This window comes from Mizuhopecten yessoensis, unplaced genomic scaffold (assembly GCF_002113885.1).
Source record: "Mizuhopecten yessoensis strain PY_sf001 unplaced genomic scaffold, ASM211388v2 scaffold10639, whole genome shotgun sequence".
Classification (NCBI taxonomy): Eukaryota; Metazoa; Mollusca; class Bivalvia; order Pectinida; family Pectinidae; genus Mizuhopecten; species Mizuhopecten yessoensis.
Window position 1 is genome coordinate 399,839 of NW_018408647.1, and position 19,107 is coordinate 418,945.

At 36.8% G+C, this 19,107-nt stretch overlaps 1 protein-coding gene across 1 annotated transcript; it reads left to right on the top strand.

Annotated features, from left to right (window-relative positions):
• The first annotated feature begins 4,157 nt into the window (after positions 1–4,157).
• LOC110461598 (innexin unc-9-like) lies at positions 4,158–16,922 on the top strand. Its single transcript, XM_021515137.1, has 2 exons — positions 4,158–4,429; positions 12,551–16,922. The coding sequence occupies exons 1-2, from the start codon at positions 4,425–4,427 to the stop codon at positions 13,749–13,751; spliced, it is 1,206 nt and encodes a 401-aa protein (XP_021370812.1). The 5' UTR covers positions 4,158–4,424; the 3' UTR covers positions 13,752–16,922.
• Positions 16,923–19,107: the final 2,185 nt, after the last annotated feature.

Genomic DNA, 19,107 nt, shown 5'->3' on the forward strand with positions numbered 1-19,107 from the left:
CTCGAGGAAGTTTTCATCGCTTACCATTGTAATGCATAGATTACAGTGTCACGCAGTTATTGCCCTTGACATAACTCTTCAATACAGACAAAACTTGTTTCCCGGACTTTGCCAAACTCAGTAGGCCTATGTGCTCTGTAATCACTATAATTTGACATCTCCGTTCTTGTAAAAGGTAAGTTTGTGTATCGTTAACTTTTATTAATTACTTTAGAAAAATGTTTAAAGAAGAAACTTTTCAGAAACGACTCAATTTCCGTGATGTCAATGACCTAGAAATGAAGGAGACGGTCGCCATCACACTCGCTAGCCTCTTGTGGGTGTTGTGGTCGGTTATAGCGTCATGTTACCGTATCCAGGTTATGCTATTTCAATGAGATAGAACTTAAATGGGTCCTTGATTGTCCCCATCATCTGTGACCCCGCCATCGTATGACCTTGTTTGTTGCATTGATGTAAAAAATACTCTGAAATCGTAAAGGATCCTTACTACCGACATTACCACATCAATACTTTACAATTTCGGTAACATATCTCTCCAAATACCTTCGACAGAAATCATAAATGTATTGCACAGACATAAAGATCCAAAGCCATGAAATTTCCCCAAGTTACCTAGCAAATAAATCTGACAAGCTTGGTCTTCATATAGGCTATCACAGTATCAGTAAACATATACTATTTTTTTTCCTGCATATTTGTTACTAAATATAGAGAGCTGATCCATCAACTGTCTACTTTTTTTAACATTTACCCTTTGGCTATATGTCCGAGGATGCGAGTATAGTGGTGTATACTATAATAACACTTTTATGGGGTGTTGTTATCTAATTTGAAAAATAAAAGTTCTGAAGATGTTGTATGGTCCAAATATAAATTTATTAGAATAACTTTCTCTAGGTCGGTGGGTGATTTCTGGAGTATGCAAAAACACACCCGTACAGTCCGATGCCTAGGTCCGAACGGTAGTTACCAATCGTAATCATGTCGTAAGTTCATTTACACAATAGTAATTAGGTAATTAGAGTGAACACGGAATTAGCTACCTAAGTCCGTGGTTTGAGTGACATCAGATCTGTCATTCATAGCAATCGGCCTTTCGGACCCAAGCCGTAACCGACCAGGTAAGCCAATTTAGCTGTCCTTTGTCTTAGACTGAATGCAGTGTCAAGATTCAATATTTTTTATTAACACTCAAATTCAAATTCAGATACATAATATGTGTTACATGAGGAAATAAAGTCGCAGATATGGCAAATGAAGTCCGATCTGGTATGACCAGTTAATCCTGTTACGTAATTTATTTAAGGTGAAAGATATATGGTATAATATGGACAAAGTAAATGCATGAGTTAATCTGACAACAATGACACACTTATATCTAAATTGATACAAGTAAAGGAGAAACAATTTACACAAATAGTTCAGGGATAATAGTTTTATTTATGTCACACGATGGGATAAATTAAATGAAAGTTTGTGGTTTGAAATACGCCAGTAAAGAATATAATGAGATATTGAATTAATGTTCAAATTTAGCACTTTTATCATAAAATTCTTTATGATAATACTATGAAGATTATGAGAAACAAAACTGGAACTCTTTCTAACCTAGAATTCCCCAGCACTGGTGCACCAGCTTTCCGTATGTTCTCCACAGTTTTCTTTCTCTCCTTCTTAATGCGCGAATTAGAAATCATTCTTTTTAAGGTCAAGATTTCATCGATTTTACCACTTATTTTGTTCTCCATTTTTTGTCCATGTAAAAAAAAGGTTTCGGACATTTCTATAGAGAGTTTTTTCATGTTTATCCCCTTTATTCCTATGTTTTTAACGACGGCTCTTATGTAAAACTAACATCCGACTACGATTTACGACCATATAGAGTTGTCTGCCCTTGTCTCAAGTTGTCTGTCACTGTTCAAGAACCCCACCACCCTGACAGTTTGCTTTAAAAATATTGTAATTTTCACCATTTTACTCAGTTTTGATAGGTTTGACGGGAAAATAAATGATATTCATAGACACTGATTAGATAGCCGTTCTGTCCTTAATATAGGTGTTCCGGGGTAATAAAACACTAATTCACCATCTTATTCCTTTTACTGTTTATTTTCCCCTTATACCCCCAGATCCTGTTATGACGAAATAGAGCTCGGATCACGGTACTCCCTCCACTAGCCCATGACGTAAATTTCCACGGTGATTATGGTTTATTTTGCCTATGTTTGTGAACACAATATCAAAAGCACGTCTTACAAACCCCGAAGTCGAGAGGTACGTCAAACTCGAGATAAGGGCTGTGCTATCTGTGTCTCCGACACTTACCTGTACCTACCTGTCTGATAGACCAACGTCAGTGGAGCCCTTTATGTACAACTCCGAAGTATTTCTCGAGTATGATAAATTATGATATGATAGAAGTGGACGAATGTTTTTAATCTTTTTCGTCTTGAAATATAATATTTAAAGCTATTGAACAGAACAGATACATATTCGTTTCGGAAAATGTGTATGATCAAATGGGCGACCTAATTATCATATAAAGTACCTCAATATTGATGCCAATTAATGAAATTTACGCAAAATAAAATGCTGTGAATTAAATAAAAACAAATAAAAAAATATATCGGGGGAATTTCGCCAACATAGAGAGACTGGTAGGTATGTTATTCCGTTGTTGTACTGTTACTTACACGCCTCTGGTTACTCCAAAGGGTAAAAAGAGAAATAAAACAACTTCTGATTAAAAAAAACGAAAACGGAAGAAAATCCTGTTTAAAAATGAGTATAGTTCCAACATCGGAGGGTGTTGACGGACAAAATGGAATCCGTGTCGGCAAATGCCAACACAATGGTATACTGTGGTCACGTGTCGATGTAGGTCAGGACAGTGAGAGGACAGTCGGTACGTGTCTCGTTAACGACCATTGTTTTATGATGACATTTGACATGTGTCTAATATGTACGGGTCGTAAGTCACTGATCCGTAAACAATGGAAAATGTCCTTCTGGGGTTTAATATGAGTGTTTTAAATAAAAGTTCTACTGAATCAGGGGCGTGTTCGGTTTGATACGTCTCTGACTGAATGTTATAGATAATCATTCTTATTAATGCTGATGTCAGAGATCTTCACTCTTAAGCGTATTATGAAATCTGACTTCATCATTTACAGATGTTCCCCTCTAAATCATTTTACATCATTTCTGTCAGTTTTATAATTGTAAATTATTAGTGTACACATCACATTTTGTTGTTATAAAATAAGGCGTAAGTTGTAAATATTCTTTTTTTTTCGGAGTCACAGATGGTGCAGCGGAACCTGTAGTATAAGTCGTAAACTGTCCAAACTTTTGTCAACATGTCATGGTGTATGAGGTGTATGAAGACAGCGGCCAGGCTATCTTAGTGTAGTATATATAGTTAGGTGTGCTACCAGCTATTGTGCCAGATAAGACCATTCCAGTCCCAGACTTTCCTGGAATACACGTGACTGTGTAAAGCAGTACCTGTGATCCCGGGGGTGGGGGTATGGTCGGGGTTCCAATGCTTTAGGAAACCAACGAAGCTTGGCAAATTTCTAAGCAGATCCTTATTATTATTTTTATTTATTTGGGAATCTAATAAGAATTCATGTCCCCCGTGCAACCCTCCATTTGATTATGGGTGAATCCATGCTCCTTTAAGTGTGTGTGTATATATCAATTTTTGTTTAAAAAATTGCATTGAAAATTAATTTGAAAACATAGTTGGATTTGAATACTTATCTAAAAAATAAAAATGAAGTTATTCATGATTTTTTTTTAATCTTTGACACCGAACAACTAGAAATCTTAATTTCCTGATTAAACATTCCGATATTTAATTCCGGGAGTGCCGATTGCTTTGTAATAGAGATATGACGAAATAACTGGGGACAATTTCACTTTTATCGATCGATATTTTCTTCATTTTTTCTTTATTTTTTCACTTGATCATACTATTATGATAATCGCATATGATATTAACATACTAGTGTGAAGTAAAATCTGGTTTAAAGTGGGGAATGTATACTGTCAGGAGTTGGCGTGTTCATCTACACACTGTACACTCTACTACACTCTACACTCCACACATAATAATGACCTCTGACCTAGCGTTCTCTCGTCTGATTGGACACTTTCATTGGTCTCATGCATGACTGTATGAGTGTTGTGTCGTTCACTTCTCAACACATTTCTGTTTCGAACACTTGGAAAGATGACTTGAATTTTTAATCTTTTCGTTTAAGTTATTTAACTCAAAGTGAACTAACATAAAGCATTTCTACGTTGAGTTACAACCCGAAAACATTTTGTGGAGTTCACCTACCTATACGTGGTGGTCTGTTTATCTTACCAGGTGGACATTGGTGACAGTATACTAGAGTGACGGGAGGCCAAACATGTCGTGAGTATACCTGTGTTATATTGTATATATGGTACATGCTATGTAAACTCGCACACTACGCCACATCTCATACAGTTTACCCTCGCTTATACATTTCGCATTTCTATTGTTTTGGTTTAACTGGCGTTGTTTGCGGCCCCGGATTTTGGTGGGAATCGTCGTACACTCGTGTTTCACTAGCACACTGTGATATTTGATCCGTTAGGGGTTTAATTGTGGACATGTGTTCAGGGCCAGGCCGTCTGTGTTAGGGTCTATGTGTGTTATTTGGACAGCAGTAGCTACACGGGCCCGTAAACGGGCAAACATCTACCAGCGGACATGTTTTACCTTACATATGTCGCTACTACATTATCTGTAACCACTTACTAGACACAACAAAGAGTGGGTCCCAGCTAGGTCCCCGGGGTGATACATAACAAAGCCCGAGGGGTGGAACACAAAGCGAAGACAACGGGTGGTTGTTTGTTGTTTATTTGTAAAATGGTTTAAAGAGTGTGATAAATTCCTTTAATATCAAATCATTACATAAGACGCTAAAATGTCATTATTATTAATTGAGCATCGTACACGGGTACATACAATGAAACCGAAATCAGGAGATGTTGTTTGCTTGTCATAGTTTATACCAATTTAGCGAATGTTGGAGAAATATAACATACCAATTACAAATTAGGAAAGAAAATATGCATATGACATCATAAAAATCAACACTATTCTGACATACGTGAGTCCCAACCCCACCCCAATTTATCGGGGGGGGNAGGTTGGTCCTCTCCCACGTGCAGTTGATACATACCACATGCAAAAGTACGTACATGTCTGTTTGTTATCACATACTTATGTAATAATTAGCGTCATTGTCGGCAACAAGTGGTAGGTAACAATTAATATCATGGGCTGGTTATTGTCGGTCGTATCTAATATATAAAGTAACAATGGCAAGTACACAGGAAAGGGGGCCTCCCACAGTCTATAACACATTAAAAATATCAAAGTCTTCCGTAGTATTGAACCAAGTATTGAACAAATTTCCCCTTCTGGAGCCCTTCTTTCTGAGGAGGTTAGTCATATCGAGGGATAACAATAAATATCAAAGGTGAATAATTACAAGATGCTTTAGATATTAACATTTAGAAACAGGTATATCAAACCCACAGAGCTCTGTAGGAATTAAACCAGATAGGTACATATCTGTAAACACAATGTTGTAAAAACTTAACTTGTATATGATACGTAGATTATGAACCAGATTTCAGATACGACAACTTTATCAGATAAATTGTGTAGGATTTAGTATACAAGACGGTTTACTTGATGATAAGCTGCTACCGGTGTAAATAACATGTACAATGTTGGTATTTGGTTGAAGGTCAATTTTTGTGACATTTCGGGATGGCAAGCTATCAATATTCACTCTATTTACTCACATGGTAATTACAGAAAATAACAGTGTGCATGTGATGTATTTATGTTATTACTTGAAAAGCCAGTGGACCAATCCTAATGTCAGAAATTTGAGTCCTGTCCAGAATAATTTAGCCTCATGGAAGCCATATAAACTAATGTAGTAATAGCACGGGACTGGAGAACACATTTTGTCCTCTCCTGATTTTGAGTGTTTCTGGACGTTTTATGGTTTTAGATTAAAACACCGACAGTAAATAATGGTGTGACGGTCGTGTAAATCTCTTAAACGTCAGCTGTTATAGGTTCTAACATTGTTATAGGGCCGTGTGTTTAACAACCAGGATATATATTAACATGAATTTTTCTACAAAGTATTTTTTCTACACAAGTTCTGATTTAAAAGAAAACATTAATGTTTCGTTAGTATAACTGCTATAAATATGTGTGGTGCTACCGTTTGAGTAACATTTTATTTACCACGGAGGTGACATTATTATTAGTAAATACCGTTTAACTCACACGTATGCAATAAAAATATGCATGTGAATCGGCACACAAATCTCTTCCCAGAGGACTAAACAGGCAATTCAAAACATGGAATATAACCTAGCCCAAGCTAATGTACATTTATACGAACAAACAAAATCAAAACACGCACCTTGCGCTAAATTTATGTGGTTTATACTTTAAAGTTTAAATTGATTTGATTTTAAAACCTAGATCTTAGATTATTTTCATAAAGAGAGTTTCTAAACCTAGGGGAGATATTTTTTTAGCTTTTGAACTACACAACAGACTACCTGCACTAAACCACTCACGCCTTTTGTTCGTCAAGTATCGTATTAAACGCTTATCGGTTAAAATCCGCGACTATATAGCACAACCTGATAATAATTTGTCGTTGTATGTACTTTTTAGCGATGGTCAAGGGGAAGTAACTCCGTATAAAATAATTTAGGTTAGATCTATCGCGTTACAAACTTAATGCAGCGTAGACACTTTAAATCAGTTAAATGCCTTTTACTTACTTGTGTTTTAATAAAATCTGAGAAAAAAACATGCTATTTATAATACATCGAAAATCTTATAGTATTTTGTAGCCTGCATTGGGATGTGCTTCTTAAGTTAGATCTGATCTTTGTCTGTTGGTATGGCGAGATCCAATTGTAGCCCTGGGGGTGGAGATGAGTAGTTGACAGCTGACGTACGTACAGTCCGGAATACATTAGTTAGCATACCCCCGGGGCTAAATACGCCGTGGTACTACTAAGTGGTAACATTGAAGTCGTGGAGCACATGTAAAAGGAAACCTTAATATCGAACAGATCTGTCGGAATCGGCGAGGATATAGAAATAGACAAAAATATCCTGAATCTTTCAATGGTAGAATGTGATCTACACCGTGATAAGCAATAAAATTACCCATAGGCGTTTCAAAGGAAGTACAGTTTCATTTTCTTTGTTTTAAACTGATCTAGCGTGGACAATCATTTTCTGCACGACGTAATTGATGTAAGTTCGGGTATGAATTTATTATAACAATGCGTTACTCACTTGACACGTAGAAATATTGCCGGTATAATTCACCGCTATCTGTACATCTACTTTAAACTTCGGCCGATTTCAACATTCAAATCAAAGTCTAATTCGTTATAATCCCTAGCGCTGTGACCTCCTTGACCAAAGTGAAATGTTACAACACAGACTTACAATCAGACTTTGTCAAGGAACGAATGTGATACACACATGCAAAGTAGAGGGATCACATGCTATTATAAAACCCCACCAGTCATAATGTTTTTATATCAACTATGTCGTATGACTGATTCGTGTGTAGGATTATCATAACAGAACAACTTGTATGTCACTTAAGTAAAATAATCTGTGTTTATAAAAGCTAGTTGTGCCGTGTCGAGAGAGAAAAAGACGAAATTCGTCTGGTATTTTATATAACGGTGCGTTACACTTGAAACACACAAATTAAGAAATGAACATCAGGAACCACAATTTATGCCAATATTCGACTAGTAGATAACATTGACAACATTGACCAATCGGTCAAGGTGAAATTACCGTGAGCTAAGATCCTGTAGAAAAAAATACAACCCATAAAGACACAGTCGACAGTGGAGAGGTTTTCTGTTTTTGTAGTGTTGTCATTATATTACGTCACTCTGAAGCTATCGTTCAGAAAACAAATATTTAAAGGGCTAGTGTCATTAATAAAACTTGCAATGTTTGATCATTTTTGGTCCAATACAAAGATATCTTGACAGGATCACGAAAAACGCAATAAAAAATGACAACCGCATCATAAAGTGCTTAAATTCCTTTTATAAAATAGATAATATATATACTAGTTATGCAAGATTCGTACACCCTTTCTCCATCACACGTGTCATTAGGTATGCTTACAGTGGTGGACGAGTCTTTCCTTTGGCTATTGTGATAAGGACAGGTGTAAACGTATGATGCAATCTCCCTTGTAAATTCATCAGACACTAGACATTGCTTCCGGTCAAACTAGAACCTAAAAACAGATATTAACATCACGTAACACGTTACTGGGAGATAAAAAGGAGATATTTTTTAAAGCCAGAAGCAAATTCCCAATTTTTATCTGCATGTCGACTTGATCTTATTTAACTAACCGTGGTACCGTTGTCCCGCAGCGCTGAAAGTCAACTTTTGATGACACCGACAATGTATCTGATATACATATGTATGTGATTTTACTGCAAATAAAAGCGATTAGATCAAAAGGTTGCGTAACGTTGACTTTGCTTAGGTTTGCAAGAAAGTCAATAGTTTCAAAGGCGTTGATTTACGACTTCATATTTAATGAGAAGCGCTAGACCAGTTGTCTTTATTACAATCGTATGTCTTCGTTTAGAACAGCAACTACGAGTAAAAGGGTCCAGTTTGATAGTTACACATGGAGAACACAGTTAGGAGACTTGTCATGAGACGACAGTCGCATCATTTAATCACATTTTCATGCAGGTCGAATAGATAAAATTCTCGAAGATAAGTCATTTTATGGTTTTATTGGGTGGGGGGACATTTAATCGACATCCGATTTAAATTCGTGCTGAATTACAGTTATAAATAGACACAGGCCACAAAGGGTCATTGTAGTACCATAAACTTAACAACGCCATCAGGTCTGGCAGCGTCGTCATCCCTGACGGTCAAGGCAATAATAATAATAAAAATTCAAATCTCACATTAGATTTGCTTGTCCGTTCTCATGGTGAATATTATCTTGCCTTCAAGTTAATTGTTCTGATCGGGAAAAAAACAACATTATTAAGAACTATCAAGCTCTTGGTTTGATATTTATTTCATATCTTTTTGTATCAAACTACTTTTCTTCGCTATCATCCTTTACACATAATGAAACGGATCCGATGTCCGTCTCGTCTCCGACCTTGAGAAGGTGAAAGATCTATTGTGAAATAAGATCGTATACTTTTCATCAGACCCTAGATCTCGGTGTTCATACCCTTGTAAGATAGTGGTCAGTGAGTTTACGGTTCCTGGCTATCTAAATAGATTTCCATTTTAATAGCCCCATGTTTTTAATTAAACCACTACAACCAACCATTCAGTCCTCGGCAGCCAGGCGAAACGCCTGCTGTCAGGTTTCTTAAAATGAACTTTCATGTTTAATTTTCCCAAGCATCCATGTCGAGAGGCTTGATATGGAATTTCAAATTAAGCCCGTTCCGCCCACGAATAGGGCATTTACACAAGTTTACCTATCACAAGCACTACGTCAAGGCTCCGTTTTAGGTCGATTGTTATTTGTGGAATATTACAGCAATTTGACTGGTCGAAATTAAAAGTATTATTTTGCCTATTTAGCAGATTAGTTATATCTATGAAAATTAAATCCGCTGCCTTTAATTATTAGACTCCGTCTCTAGACTATTTAAGTAAATAAAAAAAAAATGGAATCTATTCTTAATTTTGATCATTTACACGTCTGATTCCCACCCGATGCCCTATCTTTCAAATTAGAGGTAAGTTAACTAGTAGTTAAATTTAAGAATTTTTAAATTTTTAAAGAACTGTTTAAGAATTCTATACAGAAACTTTAGGGCTGGAAGCCATTCTATTCTATCACCAATATATTAACATACCCCCCCCCCCCCCCCTCCGAGTAGAGAATAATTAAGAAAAAAGTTCTTGTCAGTTAATAATATCAAGGAAAACTCGTATATTAGCATACAGCGAGATAAGTAAACACGGAGATGGTGTGTGTGGGAATTGTGGTTTGTAATTTGTGATATATAGACAGCTACTTTAGACGACTGTAAAATGACTCGGATCATATTGTACGAGTTTGACATTTTGAGAATGTCTGTCACGTACGGTTTATTTCTGTGTATGTATGCCAGTCCGTATTGCCTGTCTGGCATCTCGCTGTGAATATGAATAAGTTATTATATCGTTAAATGCGTCACACACCCGGTTGAAAAAGAAACACGGAAAAAAATCAACATTTAACAAAATATGGTTTTAAAATATGAATTTATATATGTAAATTATTGCTTGTTGTTGAATTCGAATTCTACTTGTTCGTCTTAAAATAGTTTCATTTTTTACAATATTATAATCAACACATACTCGCTGATAACATCTTACGTTATATAGATTGACTTGGCCGGGTAATTGAGTGGGATGTCGGGGACAGATGACAAGAGTTGTCTTATCGATATATATATTTATATATAAATATTTTTGGACAAGACCAAATGTAATTAAGTTTAATGAATTGATGAATACTACTAATAGAAAAACACTGAAGAAACTTTGTACTTTTATTAGAATAATTAATAACAGTATTTGACCTCTTCGATATAAATGTGTATATATTATAAAACAGTACTGTGTACTACCGACTACGAACACTACAATTACTATATATTATATTGTAAATATGTTTCTCTATACATTGTATTGTGAAAGAGAATAAAGTTGAAAAGTTGAAAGTTGAAAGTATCGATCGACAGTAATGTGCTGGATTAACGGTCCACACATACTACGTGAAATACCACACACCGACAGCTCATCTGATACGCAAATATTGCAGCACCTTACATTCTTGATTCTGACACATAGCTTGGACTAATGACTAAACTTATTGCAAGGACCACATGGTCTCTTATTTACTTATGAGAGTCTATAGGTGAACCAGGAAACTGCATAGCACCGGTTATATATACATTTTAATATTTTATTGACATTAATAATTTCTATGGTAATTAGATGGCCAACCTTTAATTGACATGAACAATAGATAGTCGAACGTCTCTCGAGTTTTGTATCTCGTATTTAGTTACCTCCCCGTCGTATGAGGTTTTGAATCGGGGACCATACATAAAACACCCGTGTGGGGCCCCAGTCTACATCGTTTGTGTACCACACATGTATCTTAACGTAAGCTTGTCCGCGTCTCGGACTTTAATTACCAACGGGAGGTCTTTCATGATTGGCCGTTATGACGTAATATGATGCAATTAGCCCTTTTAAATGGGGTCCGACATTCAACACCTGCGTGTATATGGCCGAGTTACGTAAGGGAATTAAATGCCCTAAAGGGTCCACATTCACCTTTTCACATTTGTCGTAGATTTGTCAACAGCCTTTCTCATGCTCCCTATACAAACCCCAATTATTCCAGTGGACTTGTCCCTGGGATTAAATAAATTCTCACCTAGTACTTAGTCTAATGAGCTCATGGCCATACGTCTAATGAGCTCATGGCCATACGTCTAATGAACTCATGGCCATACGTCTAATGACCTCATGGCCATACGTCTAATGACCTCATGGCCATACGTCTAATGAGCTCATGGCCATACGTCTAATGAACTCATGGCCATACGTCTAATGAGTTCATGGCCATACGTCCAAGGTGGCATACTTTGTACTCCGACAGATAAGAATATCTTTCTTTCGTGTTGATAAGCAAACTGTCTATTGTTATGTGACTGTAGACATTCGACCTTGGTATATTTCCGTGTTTCTTTGTCATCCAAATGTGTACCGAACCCCATATATCTATGTCCTGGATTCGTTTTGATAACTAGCGTCTATCTAAGTCAATGCATATTAATTGTATGTCGGAGATCATGGGATCTAGAGACATGTACAAGTCCCATCTTCAAATCATTACGTGGTCATCGTAATATAATAAAATTTGAACCAGCACTATGATATAAAGCATTTCTATATTCCCTGACGTAAATGTAGGAAACTTTTGCAATATGTTTGTATTTAAATGCAAATCCAATATTATTCTATTCTTCTAAAATTTAGATAGTTAACTCAGTATATTCTTTCAAAAGCCCGAAGTCATCTTTATTGTGGTGTTTAAAAACATTATCTAAATTAGGTTTTGGGCTGCAGAAAAAATATTTTTGATGAAGGAGTCGCTTTGAAACAATAAGAGTTATGAAATAACGTCGAACATTATATAAAATGGAGTTATGTCGCTTTGAAACAACGAGATTAATGTAAATACAGTACTTCGAATTTTATAATAAATACAGTTGTGTCCCTTTGAAACAACGAGAGTTTGTAAATGCTTCGAACATTTTATTAGGGTTGTGTCCTTTGAAACACTGATAGTTCTGTAACATTATCTTGTGATTGTGTTATTATCTGTTCCGTGACTAAATTGTATTCTTTCTGTTGTCTCAGGATCGTTTGGATTTTCGGAAGCTGGGCGAGTTGGAACAAACTCAAAGGGAATGATGACGACGACTGGATAGATCGTATGAACCATCTTTACACAGTAGTGTTACTGTGCATCTTCGCCGTGTTTACTGGTGGCGGCCAATATGTCGGGGACCCCATCCAATGTTGGTGTCCCGCACAATTTACGGGGTCGTATGTCTCGTATACGAAATCCTATTGTTGGATTAAAAATACTTACTATATACCGATGGATGATAGCATCCCGGAGGCGTATGAGGCGCGTGATAAAGAAGAGCTCACTTATTACCAGTGGGTGCCAATCATTTTAGTGTTCATGGCTTTTATGTTCAAGTTCCCATGCTTAGTCTGGAGAATGCTGAACGGATACAGTGGAATCAACGTCCAGAGAATCGTCAACATGGCCGCCGACACCCAGTCCAGCGAACCCAAGAAACGGGATGAGACCGTGAAACACATCGCTGTTTACATCGACCGGTGGCTGGACACTCACCGCCAGTACCAATACAACTTCGTGGTGCGCATGCGTCAAAAAGCATCGAAGGTATGTTGCTTGCTATGCAACAAGAGGGACGGAACCTTCCTCATAGGACTTTACATGTTCGTCAAAATTCTGTACTGTGTCAACATCATTTGCCAGTTCTTCATTCTGAACGGGTTCATGGGACACGACTTCTACTCAGCTTACGGACTAGAGGTTATGGGAGATCTCGCCAGCGGCTCATCAATTCGTGAATCAACGAGATTTCCTCGCGTAACATTGTGTGATTTCGATATCCGCCAGTTGCAGAATCTTCAGCGATGGACAGTACAATGTGTCCTTCCTATCAATCTCTTCAACGAGAAGATCTTCATCTTCCTGTGGTTCTGGTTCGTGTTCGTAGCCGTCCTTACCCTCGGTAATTTCTGTTTCTGGGTATGGCGAACAGTCGTCAAACAGAACAGAGTAGCATACGTCAAAAAGTTCTTGAAGGTCAAGGATCAATTACACGGAAATGACGACAAGAAAATCTGCAAGTCTTTCGCCGACGACTATCTGCGCGATGATGGTCTATTTGTATTGCGTCTTGTAGCCAGGAATTCAAACGCCATTCTCCTCACAGATTTAGTAATGAATTTATGGGGAATCTATCGCGAGAAAGACTCTGTGAAAAAGATGGCCGAGGACTATGAACCTCATCCATGATTTAGACATTAGTTTAGCACGAATACGAGGTGTTCTACTCAATAACTGCCATCATGACATTTCGTGCCGCATTTTTACGGTGCTCGCCGACCATGCGCGCTGACCATGCGCATTGGCTAAAAAAATGAACGGAGAACAAATATTGTAACATTTCCAGAGAAAATAATCAACATTCCAAAATGGGTTGATCACGTGTAAATACGCGATATTGGCTTGCTTGAATGTGGATGACGTTTTCATGTGATGGGAAGTCAATATGACGTGTTACGTGACTTTGTCATCTGTTTTGTCATGTGACGACGCGTCAGAAGTCGGTGTTAATGAACCAGCTGTGTTACACACAATGAGGGACAGGAACTGTTTTGGAGGGTAGCATATCGAACAAACGCCAGGGACTCACTATACTAGTCACGTGTCGAATATTACGATGTTTGCCAAGCGTCTATTACACCTAGCCCAGTTTCATCATAGTCTCGATAAAGCTCAAACCTAGCTTGCAAACACACAAAGTTAAAATGTAATTTGATATTTTTGATGTTTTTATCATTTTTTTTTTTAAAGTTTTATCAAAATGGACAAAATTGAACTCGAAAGATTTCTTAAAATCTTAAAACATAAACACAAGTATTATTAGGACGATACCGATGTGTGAATGTTGTGTTTGAAATAGGGATTCGTGTAATGGCGCAAACACGGCTACTGTAAAGTGTTCATATTGCCTTGAACTTCCATGTTTCACTTCCGGTTGTGTTCTTCCGGAAACGGGAATAATAGCTTATGAAAAATATTGATTGCTTATCGGAATCCAGAGCATCTTGCCAAGTGTCACGTGTATGTTGTTACAGAGCGTGAAGCTATTTTAGTACTGCTCAATACCTTTCTCTTTGTTCATAGATTCGATTTTTTTAAAGCTTAACAAATCCCAGTTGAAATTCTGGCTTAGTTTCTGTAGGTACGCTAAATCAATCGGTAATATGATTTCCAGAAAAGATATACGCAATTCATAGTTTTATTTTATTACATTCATAAACATAACATCATCGGATCGTGTGCATATACGTCTTTGTGGATTGTCCTGTTGTAGACTAGATAAAATGTACAAGTCATGATGCTATTAAAAAAGGAAGGGCGATAAATAATCAACGAATGATTTCTTTTTGCAGTGAAGCTTTTATAAATGATATGCGGTTGTTTCAGATTTTTTTTCTCTCATAATTTATCGTTTTTGTCCAATGTTAAAAATTCTAACACCCGGTTGTACCACATGGTCACGTGTTCATGGATTGGGTGGATATTTCATTCAGACTCAAAGTCGTCATGCTTCCATTATTTTTAAAGCAAGCTTGCCAGTGTTCGTTTCAAATTTTCGTTGAGGCATCTACCAAGATGAATCTGTGTATAGCTAGTCTCTGAGAAGACAATGTTGCCTTGTATTATACTAACGATAATATTTCTGTAAACATGGTCAAGTGAAATGTTTTTGATTTTGAATCATTTTAAATGGTCCAGAATGCTCAACGAAATCACAACGAACTCATACTGTGTTAAATTTTTAAAACCTATTTATTGCCAATTTTCCCTCCCCAATTCGCAGAGGAAGTGATTGTTCCAAATTATAGTGAATCTTTTATTAGATATAAATTTCTGAAGCAGTTAGATTTTGGGCTTCACGCGAAATCTGCAATTTTGAATTTCGTCTTGTAGGCTAGTTTTCCTATAACAATAGACTAGAGAGATCTCAGAATACGTGCCTTGGTTGTTAGTATAGGCGATTTTTATGTGAAGTTGTTATTAGTGTATAATATTGTTACGGCATTCATGTTAAACTCGCCATACACAAAATTAACCACCAAGTATTTACCAGAAGGATACAGATTAGGTATTATAGACATGTACATACATTAATTAAAACATGTGAACAAGTTATTTTTTTAATTCCATGCAGTTTTAATCGGAAATGACCTTAATTTTGATCACGTGATGTCTTCCAACCTTCCCCGTATTCCACACGTAGCCATACTGTACAGTGTATATATACAATTTGACTGAACCGCCTTCCATTGTGCGTTCAAATCGATTGGATCAGATCAAGTCCTCAATGGGTTATTTTGGTTGGAACTTGCTGAAAATGAATTGACCGTGTAAAGGAAGGCGCTAGGTGTTTTGTAAGATGACAATGCTTTATTTGTACGGCAAGATTATTTACTGATATCGATTTATATATTACCATTGGTCAGTATATGGTGGTCACATGATTTACCGACTGTCTTTCTGTCTGATTGGAGAGCGAGAGAACGCACGAGGGAGAAAGAGAATAAAAGGGTACTGTTACGTATCGGGGCATTGACAAAGCTTTTATGATATGTTAACGCTCTTCCTGCACGCATTTAATACAGAATATACATTGCCACTCCTATCTAAAGGGGTATTAGGCAGACCATATGCCATTTGATTATTGACATCCGGGCATTTTGCGGTATTACAGCAAACATTCCTTATATGGTCAAACTCAGATTCGCCAAAATAATCCTGCTAAAGTGGCACTTGGAACGTACGGAAAGTACCGAGATATACCGACCGGTTGTTTCCGTTACCGTCCGGAGTACCGAGATATACCAATCGATTGTTTCCGTTACCGTCCGGAGTACCGAGTAGCATTTCATAGTAATTGCAGTGTCAAATACTGTTGTTAGTCTTGACAGTTACTTATCACGCGGGCATTCTATAAATAACTTACACGGGTATACCTGTAACTTATTTTGTTTTTATGACTCGAGAAATTATATACAGGCGCTGTACATTTTTATAGGTAGCATATATTTTATTGTGTCGTTGAGAGCGATAGGTTGTAAACAGTATACATTGCGTGCTTTTGTGTCCTCCGAACGTTAGCTGTAATATAACGTGATTACTAGCCTTTTAGTGTGTGCTAGGTATATATATGTATATGGCGGGTAGTGGTAGGGGACTGTGTACTGGTCGACAGTTCTGATGTATAGAAATAACCCCAGGGCTTCCTTAACTTTACTGTAACGAAAAGGAAGGGATTTGTGAACGAATGGAAGTGAGTGAGTACGTGATATCTGGATGCCGACAGTTCACACAGACATACGTTGTTACCATAGGAAATCAAGAGTTACCTGATATTATAGCCACTTAATTTGTGATAAAGTAAAACCGCTGTCAGATGTTTGTCAGATATTTGTGATATATATATATTGTTTACTTCATTCAAAACTTTTTACAAAATCGGAGTGAGATATTTCATTTTGATAAAAGTTTAACTATTTTTTACATGAAATTACAAATTTCCCCTGATCTGAACATCGAAATTACCATGTGTGCCTAATTAATTACGTTATTGAAATTAATCTTTTTATATTGTTGATTTTGCCAGTATAATTCCTGTTGGATTCCGTTTAAAACATTCATTATGCAAATAAGTGAGCATTATCATATATCAATAATATTTAAATCATAAAACAAAATAAAAAATATTTAAATTCAAGTTGATTTGTAGCGTTGTTGGATACGTTTTGGTTGTTTACTTTTCCCTTTAAAACACGTTTTACGCCGGAAACATCGACCGTGGTCTCTTGGTACTCCCTTATCACCACGTGTAAATCGAGTGAAGCCAGTGTGTATCTCTGAGAATACATTTCTGTCATGTTGACGTGTAAATAATGTTAACACACGCCTACGTGGCACGTGTACTTGGAGAGGAAAATGATAGCTAGAGACTTGCATGTTAGGATTTTAAAACATGATTTTCAAATGTAATTGATTTATAATGACTGCAATATATATAAAAAGGTTACATGTTCATTTTTGAAAATAATAAAAAATATATATTTAACTATTTGTTGATGTGTTTGTTGAACTGAAGGTTTGGAAACCGTAAGTGAAGAGTCTGATGCAGATCTAACGAGGATATTCCCATTGGAATTGGACACCGAAAATCCGGGCCCAGGGTTTGGTTTGGTTTTGTATTGTTTTAGATTATCTTATGTATTGTTACTTCATCTGGAAATGTCGGCTAATAATAAACCTTTTGATTTAAAAATAAAATCTTATATGTGTGTTTGGGGGAAGGGGCCAGGAGCCCATATTCATATCGGCCCCTGGATCCTCCCCTTCATTCACTTAACCTAAAATGGACAGAAGGAAACAGAAGCTGTTTACATACATCCTCGTTAAAATAAGCCAGACCTGACGAACCCGTTTGTGACCAGATGTACCCTTTACATTGGAGTAGATCGTATTGAAGATATTTTAAGTAAGAAAAAAGAAAGATTATATACTCCGCTATTTGTATTGAGGGGTGTTATTTACACATAGTATAGCATTGGACAGGTAAATATAATGGTTGTCCTTGGGAAAGGATGATATTTCCTAAGAAACATTCTTAAGTGGGGATAATGTGTGAGAATTAAAGTCGTAAACAAACAGTGTCCTATATCGGCCAAGCTTTTACAATAACAACTATAGCCAAGAAGGAAGTCGTAACTGTTGCTGACGTCACAAATCTGTCAAATCATTGCTTCCCTTTGTGTTATAATCGTCATTTATCCTCAGGAAACGTTAACATATACAGACTCGGACAAACTGTGCACAGCGGCTTTCTCTGCCGCCGGTCAGGCTTTTGAAGGTATACGTATTACCGTCTGTCGTGTTCATAATTGCTATACAGCTGAGGTGTACCTGAACTAGGTTTAAATGTGGACCTGTCTCTCGTAAGACCTCCAACATCAATAAGCGACGGGATATACTGTGTTTCTGTCACTTCCTCCAAAAGTTTACAATTACATGTGGAACACACCCTTCCTATGCGGCAGTGGCGTATCTATCATTTTTCGGAGAGTATGCTTACAGGCCTATAGGGGGGTCGAGCGTCCGAGGCGCGTAGTGCCGGAGGAGGGGGAGTTTTCCTCCTATAGATTGAAAAGAAAATCTCCTAGGCCCTAGAAGCCATCTCTCATTTTCTGGAAAATCATTTTAGTCTGATCTTTAACAAGTAAAACACGACTTTTTTTATAAATAAATAATATTAAATTGTGTACTTCACTATCTAGTTTTTGATTTAGAATTCTATATAAACAATTGATATTTTCCAATGTTTTTATCAGACTTAAATGTTTTTACACATTTTTACGATTGAAACAGACGGTCCATATTAATCACTAAAAAGAAATTAGTAAATATATATATATGATTAAAAAACCTCGAAATTTTAGTGTATGCTTGAGCATACAAGCATACATGTATGCTACGCCACTGTCTTTCATTTCCACCACGGCTGTAAACAACTCCGTATCACAAGCATACGTAAGAGTAAGACATATTCGAACGAAATGTC